At 39.0% G+C, this 20,797-nt stretch overlaps 1 protein-coding gene across 1 annotated transcript; it reads right to left on the minus strand.

The window, feature by feature from the left end:
- Positions 1-1,150: 1,150 nt before the first annotated feature.
- Positions 1,151-2,845, minus strand: LOC119783506 (piggyBac transposable element-derived protein 4-like). Its single transcript, XM_038285078.1, has one exon. The coding sequence runs from the start codon at positions 2,843-2,845 to the stop codon at positions 1,151-1,153; it is 1,695 nt and encodes a 564-aa protein (XP_038141006.1).
- Positions 2,846-20,797: the final 17,952 nt, after the last annotated feature.

The following is a 20,797-nucleotide window of genomic DNA, read 5'->3' on the forward strand; positions in this document are numbered from 1 at the left end:
TCCAATTTGAACTTGCTGACGGTTCCTCGGACCCATTTTAAGACCCGAGGAGACAGATCTTTTAAAGCTGTGGCGCCTCACCTCTGGAATGAGCTACCTTTTACCATTCTTTCTCTTGTTTGTATAGACACTTTTAAGAAACAACTAAAGACCCACTTTTTTTAAACTTGTTTTTTAGTTTTATACTGTGTTTACTGTTTTTGTATGTTGTTTTAATTTATAGAAACTTTTTATAAATTTGTGCAGCACTTTGTGACCCTGGTCTGTAAAATGTGCTATAGAAATAAAGTTTACTTACTTACTTATCTGTAACAGCAGCGGGAAAGTGGGTGGGTGGGTGCTTGAGGTGTTTTTGTAATTGCAATTTTGTCATTTTGGGTATTCTTGTAGTTTTGCAACTTGTACAATTAAAATAGAATTTACCGCTGTACACTAAATTTAACCCTCCTATCGTCCTCAAATATAGTAACAAATTTGGTCCTTGGGGTCAATTTGACCCCAGGGATATTTACCTGCAGAAAATGATTTACAGAATATTGTTGACCAAGTTTTTGTGACAGGCACTTTGTTTATTTGTTGAATACATAAATAACCCCTTGAAAATCAGTGAGTTGACCTTCCCTCTAGCGCCACCATCAGGCCAAACCTTTAAATGAAAATGAGTTTATTTTGATTTTTTTATACAAATCTTCTCAAATTTACAGGTTTTGAGCACATTCATGACTCTCACCAAATGAACCATATTGATTAATGTTGGTGACTCCCCCTTTCCTCTCATAAACATATTTATTTACTTATTTTTATCTATTTTGTTGTAATATATGTGTTGCTAGTTACTGTAGGATCTTACTCACCCCTCCTCTTTTGTTATCCGGGCTTGGGACCGGCAGTGGCAGAGTTATAGAGTTTTTTTTGTTTGGTTTTGGTTTTTTATGATTTTTTTTGGTTGTTTTTTCTGTTTTTTTTTTTTTTTTTTATTCATTTGTGTGACAGAAAATGGATAATGAGAACATGTCACGTAGTAGTTAGAACATGGAACAGTTTTTAGAGAGAAACAACATGAAAATCCATCCATTTTGAACAGTGTGACAATGTCAGTAGCTAAAACGTGGAACAGTTCATGCCACAGTAGCTAAGCGTTTAGTCTGCACTACTGTACACAGGATGTGCAGAGTGTGTGTGCATGCTCCTTGCAGACATACTTTTTGCATTTTGAACAGGTCATGCTGGTCTTGCAGTCGTTTCGGGTGGGACAGACCTGACACCTGCCACGTTTCTTGCCTGCAGTTTGTGCCACTGGGGGAGTTGGGGTGTTTTTCTCCCTCTGTATGTCCCTCACAATAGCTGCAGCAACTGGTGATGCTCTTGGAAGGCTCTGTCTTCTCTTAATTTGAGGCCTGACCAGTGCATTGCCAAGCTCCTCCAGGAAAAGCCTCCTTCGGCTGAGTTTTCCCCTATTCCAGTCTTTGTTTATCTCACACCAAATCACGAACGCATTATATGCACTCACATCAATGATGTGGAAGAAGATGACAAGGGGCCAACGGGCAGTCATGCGTCGACAGCTGTATGTGGCTGTGACCTTGTCTAAATTGTCCACCCCTCCCTTTGTTTTATTGTAGTCCAGCACCATTTGTGGCTTTTTGTCTTCTCTGCTGCTCAGGGCAGCATCTTTGTGCATGGTGCTGAGCAGCAGGACATTTTTCCCTTTCTTGGGACAGTAGGAGACCAGAGTTGCTTTCTCAGTGAAGGCAAACATGGAAGATGTTACCTTCCTGCTCTTGACAGAAAGGAGTTCAGAGGGAAGCTCTGGCTTGTTCTTTCTCACCGTCCCCAACATCGTAACCTGCCTTTTGAGCAGTTCCTCACCCAGGGCGTAAGACGTGAAAAAATTATCACATGTAATATTATGCCCATGCAGTCCTTCAGCCATATCAAGCACAACCCTTGTGCCCTGATTTTTTTCTGGTGCTTCGCCACGAGATTTGCCCGTGTACACCTGCATGTTCCAGGCAAAGCTGGACTGTGCATCACATGCTGCCCATATTTTGATGCCATATTTAGCAGGTTTGCTAGGCATATACTGTCTGAATGGGCAGCGCCCACGAAACGCAACCAGGCACTCATCGACAGTCATGTGAGCTCCTGGATTATAAAGCAGGGGTAAACGCTGCACCCACTTGTCCCACACATCCCTTACTGCAGCAAGTTTGTCACGTTCTCGACGGCCCTGCCTTGTTTGTTTGTCATCAAAGCGTATGACACGAGACAAAATGTGGAATGCCTTCAGAGACATGGTGGCTGGAAATATTGCCCTTCCAGTCTCAGCATTCCAAAGACTTGCTGTTGCTTCACCTTTTGACTTATAAACTCCTGCCAAAATTAGCAAGCCAATGTAGGCTTCCAAGTCAACTACATCCAAGTCTTTCCAACTGTCCCCATAAACACGCTTTCCCTCTAAATTTGTCATCCCAAGCACAATATTTTTAATTGATGGTGTTATGAAGAGCTTGAATGATGACTTGATGTCATCAACATGGCTGACTGCATATCTGGTGGGTCCTGGAACCATTTTGATTATATTACTTGCGCTATGTCTACCCTGCTGTTTCAGTGGGGAAAGGGACCATATTATTTTTCCATTTTTGGAAGAAATTGTGTCTGCTGGTGGTTGAGGGACAACAGGAGGGTCAACACTCTCATTCTCATCAGATGAGAATTCCTCAAAATCAGGGTCCTCCTCAACACAATCCTCAGTCTCAGAGACAGTCTCCTCTAAGTCACTTTCACTGTCAAAGAGCTGCTCCAAAACCTCTTTGACAGTAAACCTTATTCCAGAAGACATTTTCAAAGAGAGAGTGTGCAGATTGCAGTATACTCAGAGCACAGTGAGGAATGATTTGGATAGAGGACTGTAGTGCAAGCTTATGTTTGCTCCTCCCTGATTTGGCATGAACTACCAATGGCGTTGTAGGAATAACCCGCCCTTCACAAGGCGGGAAAAATCAGTTCTACTTTGGCAGGTGTGAGTTCAGAAGTTCACACAGATCCCCAGATGTCTCAGTTCAAATGTATCAACTAAAATGTATCAACTCTGCACCTGCAGGTGTGGTCATGTTAGGTCACTGACAAGTTTTAGCAGCTAAAACAGCTTGGGGTCAAATTGACCCCAGAGGATAACCAATGCGTGTAATATGTGTTCAGCACATTAAAAAAATAACATCACAAAAATTTTATGCTTTACCAGTTGTCCCCATCAAATTAGGAAAAGTCATGAAATATGAAGCAAAAAAAAAAAAGTTAACTACTATTTTTTGAATGATAAACATTGAATGGGGTCAAATTGACCCCAAGGACGACAGGAGGGTTAAGAAATTATTAGCTGTACATAATTTGTACGGTAGATATATCTATACTATATATCAAAACCTTAGAATTTTTGGCTCTGTCTAAGAAACCGAAAAATAAGATACTCTTTAAAGTATTTAATATAGATTTATCTTGTATTATTTAGATTCTGGGTAAATAAAGGCTCTGATTTCCAGAGCCTGAACATGCAGTCCAAAAAATGCTTATTAAAAGTTAAGTGAAACTTTTAAAGATGACATGGTTGAACTGAACTTCACATCCTGTAATTAAGAAATGCCTAAACTGTTTCTATGGAAACTTGCAATTTTATGGGTCGAGGTTACATACATAAAAGTGTTGCACCAATTTGCTGAGGTGATGAACTAGTGTTGTTTTGATGTTTTAATAGGTGCAAAGAATTTGTGATGGTCACAGAAGTTCAAAAGCACTCTAAACCTCATGTACCATCTGATTTTTTAATTATCATCTGGAAGATAAACCTAATTTCCATGCATCGTTGAGTTGGATGGCTTGAAGTGAACAGAATGATGGATATGATGGATTGAGATATTGAGTCAAAAAAAAAAAAAAAACACGTGCCCTGGAGGAAAATATGGTTTCAGCTTTAGCTGACAGAGAATAAATGTTTTTTCGCTTCCCCAGAGTTATTTCAATCCTATCTCAGATCTTTCTGGGCTCTTCCACAAACCCAAAAATGTAAAAAAAAATAAGTAAATAAAAAAACAGAGAGGAAAAAAAAAAGAAAGGTATTTTGTTTCTGTTTGGACTGAATAAGCAGTTACAAGTTAGTTTTTTTTACTGCTCATTTTTTGCTATCCTTCAAAATGCATTAATTACACAAGGACAAACTTAGTAAGCTCAACCTAGTTTCCCTCATTTGCCCGGTAAGTCCAAACAGATTGTTGTGCTCCCTGAACGATGCTCCTCTCCGGTTTATTCCTGTTATTAAATATTCAAATCTCTACCACAATCACTCTGTTTAGTAAATGCTCAGGGGAACATACAGAGACTGTTAATGCTGAGACCATGGCAAGGCTTTGTTTTTGTTTCATTTTGCTCCCTGGTGTGGCAGAAATGCTAATTGCTAAAGGATTGCTGGTTAATCGTTTTTTACTATCTTAAAACTAATTGCATCACTGCACTAAGAGTTACTGTTTTATTTTGTATCCTTTAATGATATAGATCAACATGACATATGCACATACACTGTATTTGGGTGAATTCCTGAAGTCTCCCCTTATCCTTTATTCCTCACCTACTATCAAAAAAATTACATGAAGCTGGATTATACATGGGTACTTTTGTTGTTGATTTGTAATTTCTAGCATTTCTATAGTCTTCTTGTTTTTTGATGTAACACAATGTTTCCCGTCTGATCTCCAATGCTCTGCTCTTTTTTAATAAGCAGTTTGTTACTAAAGGTGGCCCAAGCTGCCATTCTGGGATTTCCAGCTGTGCACAGACGAGGATGGGCATCTAGTTCCCCACTGCTCCCTTTGCCACAACAGGCACTCTTCATATAGACTACCACCTGGGGAGTGTGCACGTCTGCCCTGGAGGTGATGCTAATGGGGGGTTTTAACTACATTTCCCTCCTTCGTCCTTTCCTCACCTCCTCTCCCTCTGGTGCTGCGGATATGAGCCTAGAGCAAACACAGGACACTCTCATTAAGCGACTAGTGCTGGTATTAAATTCCCTGTTATTAGAGAGCCCTGCTTTCATTTCACTGGCACAGCAAACCACAGCAGCCTCAGGAGATTTAAAAAGTGAGGACTGGATTACATTCAAACACTCAGAAGGTGCGTTTGAGAATTTGTGTTTTTGAGCCTGATACATAAAACATGTGAAAAGTAGTGGAGTAGCTGTTTCTGTTTGTTTACATAAAGAACTGCAAGAAAGTCTGGGGGAATCAGTCACTATCAAGAAGGAAAATTTGTGATCTTTAAAATTGGTCTTGATCTGCCCTTTCTTGTGCTATCTTTTAACGTTCCCTTTCGAAATTTGCTAGATTTTTAGCTAATTTTCATATACTGTATATCTAAAGTACAAATTTCCCCTTTCAGGGAACAAAAATAAAAACACATTTGAAGATGAACAGAGATCATTCACAGAAAAAAAGCTATGCAACAAAGAGGAACAGTTTATGAGAGATTATGAAGGCAAAGTTATACATATGAACTAATTAGTGTCTACTTGCAACTTATTTATAAGGATCACAATTCCCAAGAGAAATAGATATTCTAAAGAAAAACAGTCTTTATTTTACGGTAAGTCATTATATATATATCTAAAATATCTTAGATTCCCAGATGTCAAGAAGAAAGTTACTCTGGCAGTCTTATTCAGACTTTTATGATCTATTTCAATCTAAGAGGGTATATTAAAAAGGGAAAAGGGAGGGAAAAAAATGTCAGTTCCGGTTGAGCAGGGAATTCCCTGTCTCACATCAGAATCTGCTCAGGACAGGGACAAAGCTATTTTAGGTTCAACACATCTTTTCATTTTCTATGCTTACAGACCTTCTAGAAAAAGTCATGCACAGCATCCCTATAACATAACTCTAAAATATAATAAATGTATTTTAAAGAACATAAAAAAAAAACAGATTTCCAAAGAGGGTGATAAATGCAATTGAGTGGGTTAAGTTTTTGGTTTCTTCTGTTCTGTTTTTAAACTACATTACTTTTGATCTGCTTTAAACCAAGGCTGCAAACTATAATGTCATGTTCAGGTACAATGCTTTGGCTAGAAAATGTGAAACTATTCAGTACAACCTGTTAAAAGATTATTAGAAAGTCATGAGAATTAGAAACTTGTGCAATAGAACATTTTTGGACAATAATATGGGCCTATTTTACCAGCCGGTGAAACATTAACACAGCAACATGACCGGGCAGAAAGTATTACAATAATGGCAGGTTCCCTTCGTGCTGTGATCTGCCAGCGAGGGTGGCCATTTTTCATATTACTGCTCACCCCCTGTCTGACATGCCAAAGAAGGACAAAATCAATACGCGTACAGGAGCCAAGCCTCGACTCTGCAAAATCAATGCCACTTATTTGATCAAAGACTGCTTCCACAAGCCACGAGCAGAATGTTCATGAATGCCTTTCTAATGTCTGACAGCAGGTTGTGTTGTGGTTGTAGGAAGTGCGCAATAGGACACTATCGCCGCCATCCTTCTGCATGCCGAAAGCGCTCCTGTCAGCGGCCCCTCAGGGCACAGCAAGCTGAGTGACGGGGAGCAAGCCGAAGTGGCTGTGACAAGGGAACTCGTATCAAATTCGCTGACAGTTACCTTTGCAGCCTCCTCTGATAAACTCATGTCACACACATAAGGAGATTACCAAATCGATTTAGTGAACGTGAAATGTGAATGAACACTTCGTTATACAGGATTCTCTTCTTCCTTCTACCTTTACGGTTATGAATGCAAAAGGAACCTGCCAATCTGATATGCTGCTATTTTGTACAGATTCTTGTTTGTAAGGGAAAGTCAACAGGTGGTAAAGAAGTGAAACCATCACTGAGGAAGTCTGTGTTGTGACCAAGCAGCAGGTTTCCCATTTTCTTCCATTGACAAACGAGTTAAAAATTGTTTCAAAGATGGGAAAGCACATTATTATATTGAAGACATTCTATTACATGACCTCATTTGACCTTCTGTGTTGTTTTTTTGTTTGTTTTATTACCAGGCACTCAGATTTTCATGGTGGGCATACCCTTCTGTTGGTGCTGTAAAGCACAGTGGTGTGTTCAGCTGTGACTGGGACTCATTAGATGAGGAGAATGTCTGTCATGGTGCCTGACTGTGTGCTGGTCATCCAGCAGGGGACTGAGGAAAAATAGGGAACAGGCTGGTTCTTCCTCCTCAACTAGGCTGTGCTGTCCTTTTTTTCCCCCCTCTACTCCCTTCTTTACCCTGCTGCTCTGTCTTCCATCTTTCTTTTCTTCCCCTCTTGCATCTCTCAGCAAGGGTTCATCTCCTGTGATTCACTGAAGCCCATTATCAGTTCCCCGCCAACCTCCTTCCCATGTTAGCCTCTCAGCAACAACACACAACTACTCGATCAAAACCCCAAGAGGCTTGGCAGAATGATTGATGCTTACCAAGGAATTCATTGTTGTTGACCTGTGTAGCCAATCCCAGTCATCTGTGCTACCATTACTGCACGCCTCATATTGTGTTATACTGCAGCGTTATTAGCCAGGGATCTTTCTTGCTCTATCCCAAACAACCTTCAGTAAAAAAAAAAAAAAGAATAGCAATGCATGCTGGACAAATATGACAAGCAAAGCTGACATTCCCTTATTTATACCTCTGTAAAGCCGTTTCAAATCCACTGTGATAAACCTTGTAGCTACCAGTAACTCACAGGGGCCATTAGCAATAAACAACAGTCGAATCAAAACCAATCTGTATTTACTACAACATGATAATGCCTACAAAGAGGTCCAATAAATTGATATATGGCAAACACAACAATATCTGCAAGTTTAAAACAGGTGAGCTGGTGGTGGAAAAGGCCACTAAACTCTTTTATGTTCTTGTTTTTGGGCTGCTTAATGTTTTATACTCATACTTTGAATGTGAAAGTAACATGTCAGTAATATGGATCAAACAACACCCATATACTATAAATACGCACACATAAAGACACATACAATATATACCCCACTATCCTTAAGATGACTTTTCGTTGACTTTCATGTATTTCGCATTTATTTCTATGGCCCAGACCCAGACCCTTATCTTAAAGGGATAGTTCGGTATTTTTGACATGAATCTGTATGGCATCCCCATCACCAGTGGCATGCAATCACACTGACTTACCCCTGGCAGCGTCCTGTGAGCAGAGTTATCGTCCAGTTTTGGTCAAGCCGAAAATAGTCTGGCAGGTTTTTAGGAACAGCGAAATAAAACTTTTCTCTTCCCAAAACATTATGTGTTCAAAAGAGTGATATTTTTGCATCCCAAAAACATTGTAGTGGAAAAAGTCACACGTCGTTATCAATTGGTCCTATTTTCTCTCTGTTCGTATCAGTGCGCGCCGTCATTCAGACAGCGAGCTCAACAACAGCCATGTCTCCCTCCGCCCAGCTAGGCGGAGGGAGACATGGCTGTTGTCAGGTTCTCGCTGTCAGAATAACGGCGCGCACTGATACGAACAGAGAGAAAATAGGACCAAGTGATAACGACGTGTGACTTTTTCCACTACAATGTTTTTGGGATGCAAAAATATCGCTCTTTTGAACACATAATGTTTTGGGAAGAGAAAAGTTTTATTTCGCTGTTCCTAAAAACCTGCCAGACTATTTTCGGCTTGACCAAAACTGGACGATAACTCTGCTCACAGGACGCTGCCAGGGGTAAGTCAGTGTGATTGCATGCCACTGGTGATGGGGATGCCATACAGATTCATGTCAAAAATACCGAACTATCCCTTTAATCATACTGCAAGTACTAACCTCATTGCTCAATCTAACCCCCAACCCAAAAAGAGAAAATTTCCTCATGGGTATCAGTTGAATCACTTAAACTCATCATGCTAAAAAAAAACAAACAGAAAAATCAATGAAAAAGGACTGCGTGGGCCTTGATTGCTGATCTGGATAAGATTTTGGCAACAGGTTTTGCAAACTGTATAATTTTGACCAGGTCTGGCATAGATTACTTATTTCAATCTCATTTTATTTTAATATCAGGCAATTTGAGTCACAAATTACAGCCCAGTCCACATTGCTGATACAGATGTTATGGATCGAATTGCAACCTCACTGTTGGGGATCAAGTTATGGAGGAGTTGCATCCTGCAGCCCATCCCTGTGACATCCTGAACCTTGCCCCCATGGGACCTTTAAAAAACGGAACCCCCTTTCTCTTCCTCTTCCACCGGACCTCCGTCTGGATGCAACAGATAGACACAACCATCCAGCTGGACGCCAAATTCCACATGCTGTAGAAACACTGGGGCAGTGGTCCATTTTGCTGTCGGAAAGGACTCCATCTCTTTTTGAAAAAGAAGCTTGAGCTAAAACCCAGTATAAACCCAGCCGTTTATTAGAACAGATGAGGAGTTTAAAATCTCCGCTGGTTGACCAACTGAGACAGCACCCGTTTTTTGTCCTGGTCAGACACTTTGCCCTTTTTTTCACTGTAATCCAGTTCTGATCCCCTGAACCTGCCAAACTGCTGTGACTGCCGTCTCTGCCTTTCAGGGTGCTGCGGAACCCGCTAAGCTCTAACAATTTCAATAAGTGGTGCAAAGTACAGCCTCCTCTTAGAAAAACTTTATTTGTCATTTTGTGTATGCAGAGTGTATACATAACAACATTTCATTTAGTACACCTTTTCAGACAGTACATGAACATTTCCATTCCATAAAGTGCAGCTGTGATCAAATTACCTATAATCACCTGTGCTCTATTGAACTGACTCGGCGGTATCCGATTGGCTTAGGCAAGCATAGGCTCCAGATCTGCTGGAGTCAAGCCGTCGCCGATTCTGCAGCTTAAAATGGTACTGCACCAAAGCCAAGTGTGTGTCTAAGTGTTGAATTCATCTTTATTTTAAGTCTTAAGCCCCCTTGAAAAGTAGAACATCATGGTTTTTCGATGCTCTAGCGACAAATTGTTTAGATTGCGACTGGTCTAATTAGGGAGTACCAATATGACAGTCAATGGCTTCAATCCACCCCGTACCACCAACGGGCTATCAGCAATCCAGTGAATAAATATAGAGTGGTCTTGGTGCTGATTTGACATTTTGTGGTTCCTGGTATGTAGTTACCATCCCAGCCTAGCTGCTAACATACAAGCGTGTATGTGGCCCGTCGGTTAGCTGTGGATTAACAGTAGAACTCCCAAGGCTGTAATTTTGACTAAGATTTTAAAGGGAAATAACTTTATTTACATTAATCATATGTTGGTCATGTTAACTCACTTTTCCTGTCTCTATATTTCCTTCATTTTCACATAGTTTTTTTTTTCATAAAATAAAAGCATGAAAAATAAATTCAATTGTTCAATAAATTGTTCTTTTAAGGTCTTTATTGCAGTTTGAAACATATTATATGAGTGTAAGCGTCTAATGAACTATACACAGTTATTAACATAATTAAAAGTACCACTGTCTGCTTTGCTATTGGTGTCGTGTTAAAATGGCTCACCATCATGTTGAAATCTGGCATATGTTGGGGTTTAAATAGGGTCCAGCCAGGAAACATAGTTCATCAGGTGGGTTTAAAGGACATTTTTCACACCATAACATCTGCAAAGAGGCATCTCAGTCCAAAATTGTATAGGGGTCCAACCAGGTGTCAGTGACGGGGCCCCTAAGAGGTCGGGGGACCCTAAGCAAATGCATACTCTGCTTACCGATAGTTATGCCATTGCCTACCATGCAGTAGAGCCAGCTTTGATGAAGCAAAGAAAACAGCACCAGGTGCTTCAGTGCTGCACAAAAAAACGCTTATAGGATGTTTGTCATAAATATGAAAAGGTGGTGTGCGGGAAATGTTTGGGGGTAATAAATTAATTCCTCTTAATAAAACTGGATTTTCAAACTTTAAACCTGTGTGGTAAAACAATCTTATTTTACTGATTTATTTATAATATAAATTTAGACCACAAATAATAATAGCATACATTTCAGCCTTTAAAAGATATATTTTAGACCTTTTTTAAGGTTTACCTATCTACAATGGGTTTATATCGAACACTAGAATCATTTCAGTTGATGACATCATCACTACTAATGCGTTGCATTGGGAAAAATGTCACCTGTCAAGTTGACGGCCAGTGGGAGTTTTAGTAGTATCAGAAATCTGGGAGTCCTACGGTTAACTGCTGTAGCAGTTAAGCTACCGTTGCGTTGACAACACTGCATGAAAAGTGAGATTTTCCTCCCCGTAAACCCCCGTAAACTCCCGCAGATCTGCCTGATTTTAGTCAGTTTCCGACAATTTGTAACCCGTGCTTGTCCGCGTTTGTCGTGCCACAAATTGTCGGAAACGGACAGTGACGTAGGTGGAGAGCGATCAGCTGTACTAATGGCCCTAATTAGCATATGAATGCAGCAAACCCGCGCGGCTGGCCAGGTCTGGCTTGAATAACCTTCTCAGTATTGGCTGAAACCACTATTCTCAAACAAATGAAATCGCTCGTGATTGGCAGCAAAACCACACGTGGCCACGCCAGGCTTTAATTTTCTTACTGAGTATTGGACGGAACCACTTCTTTTTAAACAAGTGAAGTCGCTCGTGATTGGTTGGCATATATATATATATTTACATATATATATTTATTCATATATATATATTTATTCATTCATATATATATATTCATATATTTATTCATGCATATGCTGTGTATTTATGTTATCCTACACTACTACACAATTATTATGCTACCATCAAGGACATGAATGAATTTATACAGGAAATGAACATTTGCCAGGAAGCTGTTTATGCAAAGAAAGAGCTTTATTAAAACACACACAACTATATACAACGCGTATCCAAACACATGCGTATCTAAAAATTACAACTCCGTGAACGGTCCGTTTGCTTCCTCGGGGTTGGAGGTAACAGGCAGCATTCCCTCCGAGGCAGGTCCGATGTGCAGACGCCTACTGTGCGTGGCCCTGTACTAAGGCATCGCTTCTAACCGGGACTGCAGCTTAACACAGAGTTCAGTGAGATCCGGCCTACGAAATGGCGGCGACCGTACAATCCATCCAGAGACACCACCGACGACGCCATCTTCTTCGTCGGACATGAGGTCGACGGTGGCGGACTTACAGAGTTCCACTTCCTCATCTGCCAGCACACTCTGCCTCGCCTTCAGCAGCTGAAAAAAAAAAACATGAATCAGCGCACTGCATATGGACACAACACATCTATCAATGCACCTGAAAAATAGTCACCAAATAAAGTCTTACCCTCTTTCGTCTGGCCCGACTCCGAGCAGATAGCCTGGCGGCCTCCGCACGCAGCGTGCTGGCTAGCAACGTGTATCTGAAGCTCCTGCATACCGTCTCATAATACGTCTTACAGGCAGCTGGAAAACAATTAAATGAGAGTGGTATGAATAAAAAAATAAAAAAAATCAAACGCAAGTCACAGTAACAAGGAAGGAGAAAACATTAAAACAAGTCACTTACACACAATGTCGTCTTTATCAACATCGTGCAAATCCGAGCAAATAGGAGGTCACCGCCTCATTGTGAGGCGACTGTAGTCTGTGAAAAAAAAAAAAAGTACAGCTATGGTCGGTATCCATCCGTATCCATGTCCTTTTACCGCAGAATGAAAGCATATTCTTTAAACCTTACCCCTGCCGGTTCATAGCGCCTGCAATTAGTCTCCGAGTTGTTAAGACGGCATAATGCTTCCTGTGAATCACAAAAAATACACTTTAGTAAAGCTTTAGGCTAGGCTGCTTTTAGCTTACCTAGCTAGGCTAGGTTGTCTTTAGCTTGCCTAGCTAAGCTAGGCTGCTTTTAGCATAGCTACCAGTAATCGAACATATTTACCGCTAGCGTGGCGTTGTGCACCCGTCTTCTCTTCCTCGAGTTCGTATATATCCCGCAAAGTTGCTCGACTGCAGATAGGGTGGCCAGATGTCCGGCTTTAGGGCGGACAGTCCGGATTTTCATTGCACTGTCCGGCGTCCGGCGCTGCACCCAGCCGGACGTGTATTTGTCCTCCTTTACCCCCAGATTCCACATACTCCGTCAGCGCTCCGCCCCGCTCACATACGGAGTACTTGTCTGTCTTCTTCTTCTTCTTGTCGAGTTTTATGGCGGTTGGCAACAAACTGTTAGTAGCATTACCGCCACTTACTGGTATGGAGTGTGGTTCGTGATGGTTTAAATATTGATCCTGATACATTCTACCCTAACATCTTCTAAACATACATTCAAACATTCACACTTAAAAATATAAACATATTTGTGCACAGCTTTGTATATCATTCCTTCACTCACAAACACACTTACTATAATTAAATTCTATGGAATAATTTCGTTTTCTTTAGAAATCGAATAATTATTTGTATGTGTTTACTCCCTAAATTTTTCCTCAGTATATCTAATAAATTAACCTTCTCCTTAATGTCTTCAAACTCTCTTCTCATATATCTTCTCTCTTTTTCATATTTATGACATTCTAATATAACATGTTCTATGGTTTCATATTTATCACAGAAATCACATTTGCCCGTTTTATGTTTTTGTATTTTAAAAAGTGTATGATTAAGTCCTGTATGACCAAATCTTAACCTTGTTATCACTCTTTCATCCTTTCTATTTCTTCTTCCATTTCTTCTTTCTCCTACCATCTTCTGAATTTTATAAAACCATCTTCCTGTTTTATCTTCATCCCACATTTTTTGCCAAATTTCCATAAGTTTCTCTTTAATAATACTCTTTCCTTCTGATTTACTTATTTTAACTATAAAACTAATAGAATGTTTAATTGCCCTTTTTGCCATTTTATCTGCCCTCTCGTTTCCTTCCGCCCCAATATGTGCTGGAACCCACACAAATGTAACTATCAGCCCCATGTTTCGTATTCTGAACAGTGTATGATTTATTTCTAATAAAATGTCCATCCTACTATCTGTATTACTTGTCTGTCATGTAAATCAATGAGAGCTGTTCCACATCCTCCGCTCGTCACCGCCCACGTACGTCTTCTCCGTCCTTCACCGTCAAAATACGGAGCTGAGCTATTTTTTGCTCCCCTCCGGTCCGTCCAGATCAAGACCCGCTATTGCAATCGCACCAAACAGAAAAAAGAATGTAGAGAAGACCCGGTTTGTCAAATTAAATTATAGTAAAAACAGATCGGTATCTAGAAATTAGAGCATAGTTTGTATATATTCCCAAAAACTAAAACAATAAATTTAGATTTTATTTCCTGGCAAAACATTCAATTCGGTTTATCCATTAAAGAAAAAAAAAATTTGGAATTTTTAATCAATATTCTAATAATTGTAACAAAGTATTATATCCATAAATGTCGCTATGCAAAATGCTCCCTCCCAATCTCTGCTCTCAAAAATGAACTTTCCCTTTTCAAAAGATGTCTGAGAAAGATGCAGAATTTAAATGCAATTAAATTGTTTGAGTTAATTGAAGAATTTCAGTTGGTAGTCCCCACTGATTAATTTACTTTAACTACTATTATTATTTTATTTATTTTTATTTATTTTATTTTATTTTATACTTTGTTCCAGCCTGTGCATTTAATTTTATTTTTCAAAAGCAGGAGTTGTGATATTTCTTCTTGTATTGAAATATTTGTTATTGACTTGTTATTTGAGATTGTTATTGTTTTCTTATATATTCAATAACAAAAAAAAAAAAAAGTGGAAATCTAAAAAAAAAATTAACCATTACAGCCAACTGATTCTGATTAAAACTAATTTTTGAAGTAAATTATTTTGTGTATTTTTTTTTACATAACATTTGCATACACAGTAATCTAGCGTACTTTAATTAAATAAATCAATTCAAGCTAAAATGTAAGAGTCTATAATTAGGCTATACTGAGCCTGATCTATTTCTACCATCTATTTGGGGGATATTTATTGCCACACTTTGGGCCACTTAAAACCAATTTAGCATGCTGACCTATGTCCTTATGACCACAGTGTACCAATCTTCTGATGGCTACTTCCAACAGGATAATGCGCCATGTTATAAAGTGAATCATCTCAGAATCATTTCTTGAAACTTTTCCACTTAAGTAATTGTGAATTGAGCATATTGACAGACAACATTTTATTTTTTATCTTAAATGAAAATTAAAAAAATAATAATTACTGCTCTAAATGTATTGCTCTGTCAGCTAAAGATCTGTTTTGGTCTCTATACTTTAATTAAATAAATCAATTCAAGCTAAAATGTAAGAGGCTATACCTGATCTCTTTGTATCAGAGATTTTCTTACCCAGGGTTGCAGGGGGGGGTAAAACCCCCCCTGCAACCCTGGTTTGCATTTGTATAGCTCACAGCATGTTCATTTACATGTTAAAGCCTCCCCTAGAATTCCATGGGGGGGAGGCATGGGGGGAACACTGCCTAAGAAATTCCACGTCAATTTCTGACAATTTACGGGAGTTTTCGTCGAAGCCTGCAAATTGCCGTATACTGCCGCTAACCTGAAGTTCCACGACAATCTACAGTGCCGTATATTGACGAAAATCCCACTTTTCATGCAGTGCAACAGAAGGTTCATGTCCCCACACAAACACTCATTTTCATACACATTTCAATGCTGTCACATCTAATGAAATGTGTTTATTGGTAATTGTTCAGTATTGGATTAAGTGAAACTTAATATATTCTTGAATGTTACCAAAGGCTACTGTTACACATCTGTTTGCTATCATGTTCTATACTGTTAATCTGATGGACATTTCCTCAGTGCATCACAACAACTGAGCTAATGAACTGAATGTTATTAAAAACTCTATCGTACAAACTCAGTTAAACCGTTTTATGTTTACTTGTTCTTTCGGTTATTCTGTGTTTTTTCCCAGTAATTTGTAGTGTTTGTATAGTTTATTAAACAAAAATACTGCGACAATTAACTCTAAGAGCTATATCAACTTCCTTTGAGTCAACAACTTGTGTAGACAGAGACAAATATTTTCCTTGTGGTTAAAGAATAATAACTCTGCCTCAAGTAGAAACCAAGTTGTTGACACTCATGGTGAAGACAACTTTGATTTTGTTGAGTGAATAAACTATGTTTGCTAAAATCAATCAATTGTAGTAAAACATAACAGCCAGTTCAAACATGAAGTCACAAGAAGGTAGGACCTTTATAACACCTGGTTATTGAGCAAATCTGAAATTATCAGTAATTGAACAACATTTATGAGATTATTTACCCTTGAATGATAATGAATGATTAGTATACTGATAAATTCATAATGGAACAGGTACATTTACACAACACAGATTTATACAGCAGGTTTAAACATAGCACACATAAAACAATTTTTTTTGTTTCAAAGTAATACAAAAACATTCAACAATAGTAAAATATTAAGAATGTACAATGATAAACATAACATAAGAAACTTAACATCAACATTTGTGTACACTTTTTTATGACTTGAGGTAGTTTGAAACCCTCAGCTTAGGAAATACACGACTTGCAATAAAACGGGTAGCCGAAAAGGAGAGCTTTTAAGTAAACCATATGCAACTAATTAATGTCATGATTTTACAAAGGTTCAGACCCAACTGCAGAAGACCAAACAGGGAGACCAGGGAAAAGGTTGAACAGGTTTTATTGAAGAGATAATTCAGAGAGAAGTGTTGATCTGAACACTGCTCAACCGGAACTGAAAAGTAAGGGGAAGACACAGCGGTTAGTTCAGGCTCAGTGGGAAATTTGACTCGTGAACTTGGAGAAGAGGATTTGGTTGCCGACTCACGTTTCCAGAGAAGTTGTTGAATCCTTGACTCCTCTCTGTATGCTGTAGTTCCACTGTTTGTCTGATTCGGTGGAGGGCGGAACAGGGTTTACCCAGAATGCGGTTGTTATAGGTGAACGGAGAAACTGACTGCCACTCAGATTTCCTGTGGTACTTGAACAGGTTGTAGTGGAGATAAATCCCTTTCTCAGTGCGAAGCTCAAACGATCTCTTGGGGAAAGTGGATCCAAACCTCCTGTTTGAACTCTAGCTTAGTTTGTAGCTCAGTTGATCCTTCCAGGGAGAGAAGGTCTGAAAAATCCAGTTTGCAGGATAAATTCCTGCCGAGAGGCAAAGACAAAAAACAAAGTTAAAACTCAGGTTGACTAGAACTCAGTTTGACTCGGCAAAACTCAGCTTGGCTAGAATACCCAAAACTGGCAAACACTCTGGCGTCGAGATATTGGCAGTCAGCAGCTTAAGAACGCTCCGTTAACGAGGAAACCATCAGCAGGTGTGTGAGGATGCGGACCAGAGCTAGGCGCCTCCTGGTGGAGGAAGGGAGACAAACACAGAAACACAAACACACAGACAGGAGTCCTGACACTTAAAATCACAATATTCTTAAGAAAGGTTATTTTTGCACATAAAACATAAAATAGATACAGCAAAAACTAAAAAGAACAAATGACTTTCATTAAAAGGTATGTTATGTAATCATTACATGGATTTAGTTACAGAAATGTAATTTATTATTCATATGTTTATTTATTATCACCTAAACTAAAAGTCTCAATCTTTATGTTTGACGTCTTTGCACAACGCTGCACAGAGCTGACAAAGTAGTGACTAGTAGATTACAATGTGACTGTGGTAAGATAGGCCAATGTACAATCCAACGCGTAGTTATGAAATAACGTTTAGAAATGTATTAATCTAAATTAGACTTACACCAGCAACGACAGGCGTCTTCTTTGTGAAGACAACTGATTTCAAGCGGCAGTTGCGTTATTACATTTTTCTGGGCTGACCAGTATGTTTCTCCTGCGCTTGGTCCATGTTTGTTTTGGTCAGATTGCCCAAAAAGAGGGGGACGAATCACCTGGACAAGGGGGTAAGGTGAGAAGGTATTCTGGGCTTTGGCAGGAGCAGAAAGAAATCAGTGTGAAAACAGCGGCTGATAGAGCTCTATAATCAGGACAGGCCCATGAATCTCTCCAAAGATGTGTGAGTTTGACCTTTTAAACAAAATACTGTAACGATATATGGATGGGTCAAATTTGCACTCAGAATTAATTAAATGTACTTTAAACTAAAAATACTTCAGCAGTATAATTAAAAACCTAGAAAGGAAAATATTTATGTTACGTGATTCTTGTTTCAAAAACTGAAATCTAAAATAAAGCCATATTATTCAAATGATACATTTATTCCACAAATAACACACAGGGTCTCTTGGTGAGTAGATTGATTGATATTATTCCCCTTCCAATATATATATATATATATATATATATATATATATATATATATATATATATATATATATATATATATATATATATATATATATATATATATATATATATATATATCCATCATTTGTTTTGCTTTAAGTCATAATAGACAAAATATTTCTGCTTGTTTAAAGCCTTTCAATATTTGTTATCCTTCTCCCCTTAAACGATAATAAATATCATCACAACGATGACGTATATTTCTATTTGGTCAGTTCTTTCCTCTTGTCAAAATTTCGTCCTCCCAAAATCAGTCTACTTTCTGAAGTATTTTGATGCATAACGATGGAAGAGTTTCTCTTTAGAGTGATTTCTTCAGCTCCCAGACTAGGACCAGTTCTGCATGTGAGTGTCAAATCTTCAACCATGTGTGGAGCAGCTCAGAAAACAAAGTTCACTCTGACCCAGCACCTAGACATGCTGTTGGTTTATTTTTACTCTCTCTTTTTCTTTCCTTTCCTTATTTCAACCTCACTCATCTGTCTTTCCATCTGTTGTTCTTTCCTTTAAGAAATGGTGGACTCATTCTTTAGCTCTCTTCTTCTTTTGTCCACAGTGCTTTGAGAGACTAACAGGACAAAGGAAGGCTGTAAGTCATTAGGCATGTTGACACATAAAAGGGTTGGCATGTGATGGGCTCAGACCTCTGTGGCACTGAAATGAGAAAGGACATTGCTCATTTCCAACCTCAAATTGCCTCTTTCACATCTGACCCTGTGGTTTAACAGCCTCACCCCTGCAATGTTTTGCCTTCTCTTAACACAAAACAAAGTGTTTGCAAAACAACTAACATAAATTCAAAGATGCAAGTTCAGAGATAGAAAAAAAAATATTTGAACATTAGAATAATCTTTTACATGTATTATTTCTATCCCCACATCCCTGAGGGATTCTGTTGGTGAATACTACTGATGTAGCCATTTATAACTTGATTATGTCTTCGTGGCAACAAATTCACATCGACCAGTTAAGAAATAATGGATACCCAGGTGGCACAAAGGAGAATCAGCTGAGCTGTGGATGTTTTGAGTCTCATGCGCACAGCCGAGTTTCACCAAGTCCCTTTATCTCCCTACCTTCTGTCAGATTGCCCTGTGGAAATGATGGGCCCTTCTCATATAACTTCATTACTTTTTAATGCAGCCATAATTACTCCAGCATGTTGTAATTGGACAGAGATATGAGAACAATAAAGGATGTCAGGACAGAGAACAGGATTTTAATTGTGGGTTAATGATATTTATTTTGCAGCATGGAGCTCTCCCTCTCTCTTGCGCTCTCTCTACAGACTCACGCCTCAGTCGTGTGGGCTAAATACTGGATCTCTTGGGAGGGAAGAAAGGGGCTTTTTTGGTGAGATGCGGTGATACTTTCTCCGTTTTGGACTGGTTTTATCATAGAGAGGCAGCACATTAACCTCAGATCTGATTAAGGGCTGTAACAGAGCCAGGTCTCACAGCGGCCAAGCGGCTTGGCTCCTCTGGGCTCAGATTAGACCTGACCCATGGCCGACGTGTCAGTAACACATAATGAACTTAGCTTTATCAGACCCATTTGTCTCCCCGTGGGTAAAAAAAAGAAAGGCAGGTACACCATATTATGTTGATCGGGTGAGAAACCTTATGGGTTAATGCTCAGATACGAATCACATTGCTCTATGAGCTCTCACTCTCTTTTGAGAGAAGAAAAAAAAACATAACAAAAAAGAGCAGCTATTAATTTACAATAGTGAAGATATGGGGTAAAGATGCCCTTTAGGAATAACATGAACACCATTTATAAAATGATACCTTATCACAACAGTACAAATTCATTTTTTTTTAACTTGTCAACTTTCTGTAAAATAATAAAATTTTCTAGATATTATAACACCTCTCTTTAGAGATTAATTTATCAGGAGTAGCTTTTTTCAAAATTTTTCCTGGCTCAGTCTACTTCAGCGTCTCCCCCAGATGTCCTTACGCAACTAAAATCCTTCCGCTACGGAACATTAAACTCACATCCCTTCGCCAGGAAAAATAGTTCTTCAAAAGAAATATCACTGCATAATAGATAAGAAACACATTTAAATCAATGAATCTCTATGCAACTGACATGGTTGAATTGAAAGAAAATAAAACCATGTAACAATATTAAACAATATCTATTAATATTAATTTCTAAGCATCTAGAGCGGAGGAACTCCGCAACCCCTAGGGGGCCATGGAGGTACTGCATGGGGGTAGTGAAAGTTTTGGTTGATTAGACTTTTTTTTTATATTCTCCTTCGCAATTTTTTCCACTAATTGAAATGTCTTTAAATATACATTAGCATAAATTCAAGACACTGTAGTAAACAGATCAATGCACACATTCAGCGACACACAGGAGCTCTTTCAAGCATTGCACTGTTTCATTCACAACACAGGGTTCCCGCTCCATCTCGCCATCAGTTTAGGGGTCCTTGGCCTGGAAAACGTTGAAGAGCCTTGGTCTG

The sequence above is a fragment of the Cyprinodon tularosa genome, unplaced genomic scaffold (genome assembly GCF_016077235.1).
Source record: "Cyprinodon tularosa strain WSP-4 unplaced genomic scaffold, ASM1607723v1 ctg105, whole genome shotgun sequence".
Lineage (NCBI taxonomy): Eukaryota > Metazoa > Chordata > Actinopteri > Cyprinodontiformes > Cyprinodontidae > Cyprinodon > Cyprinodon tularosa.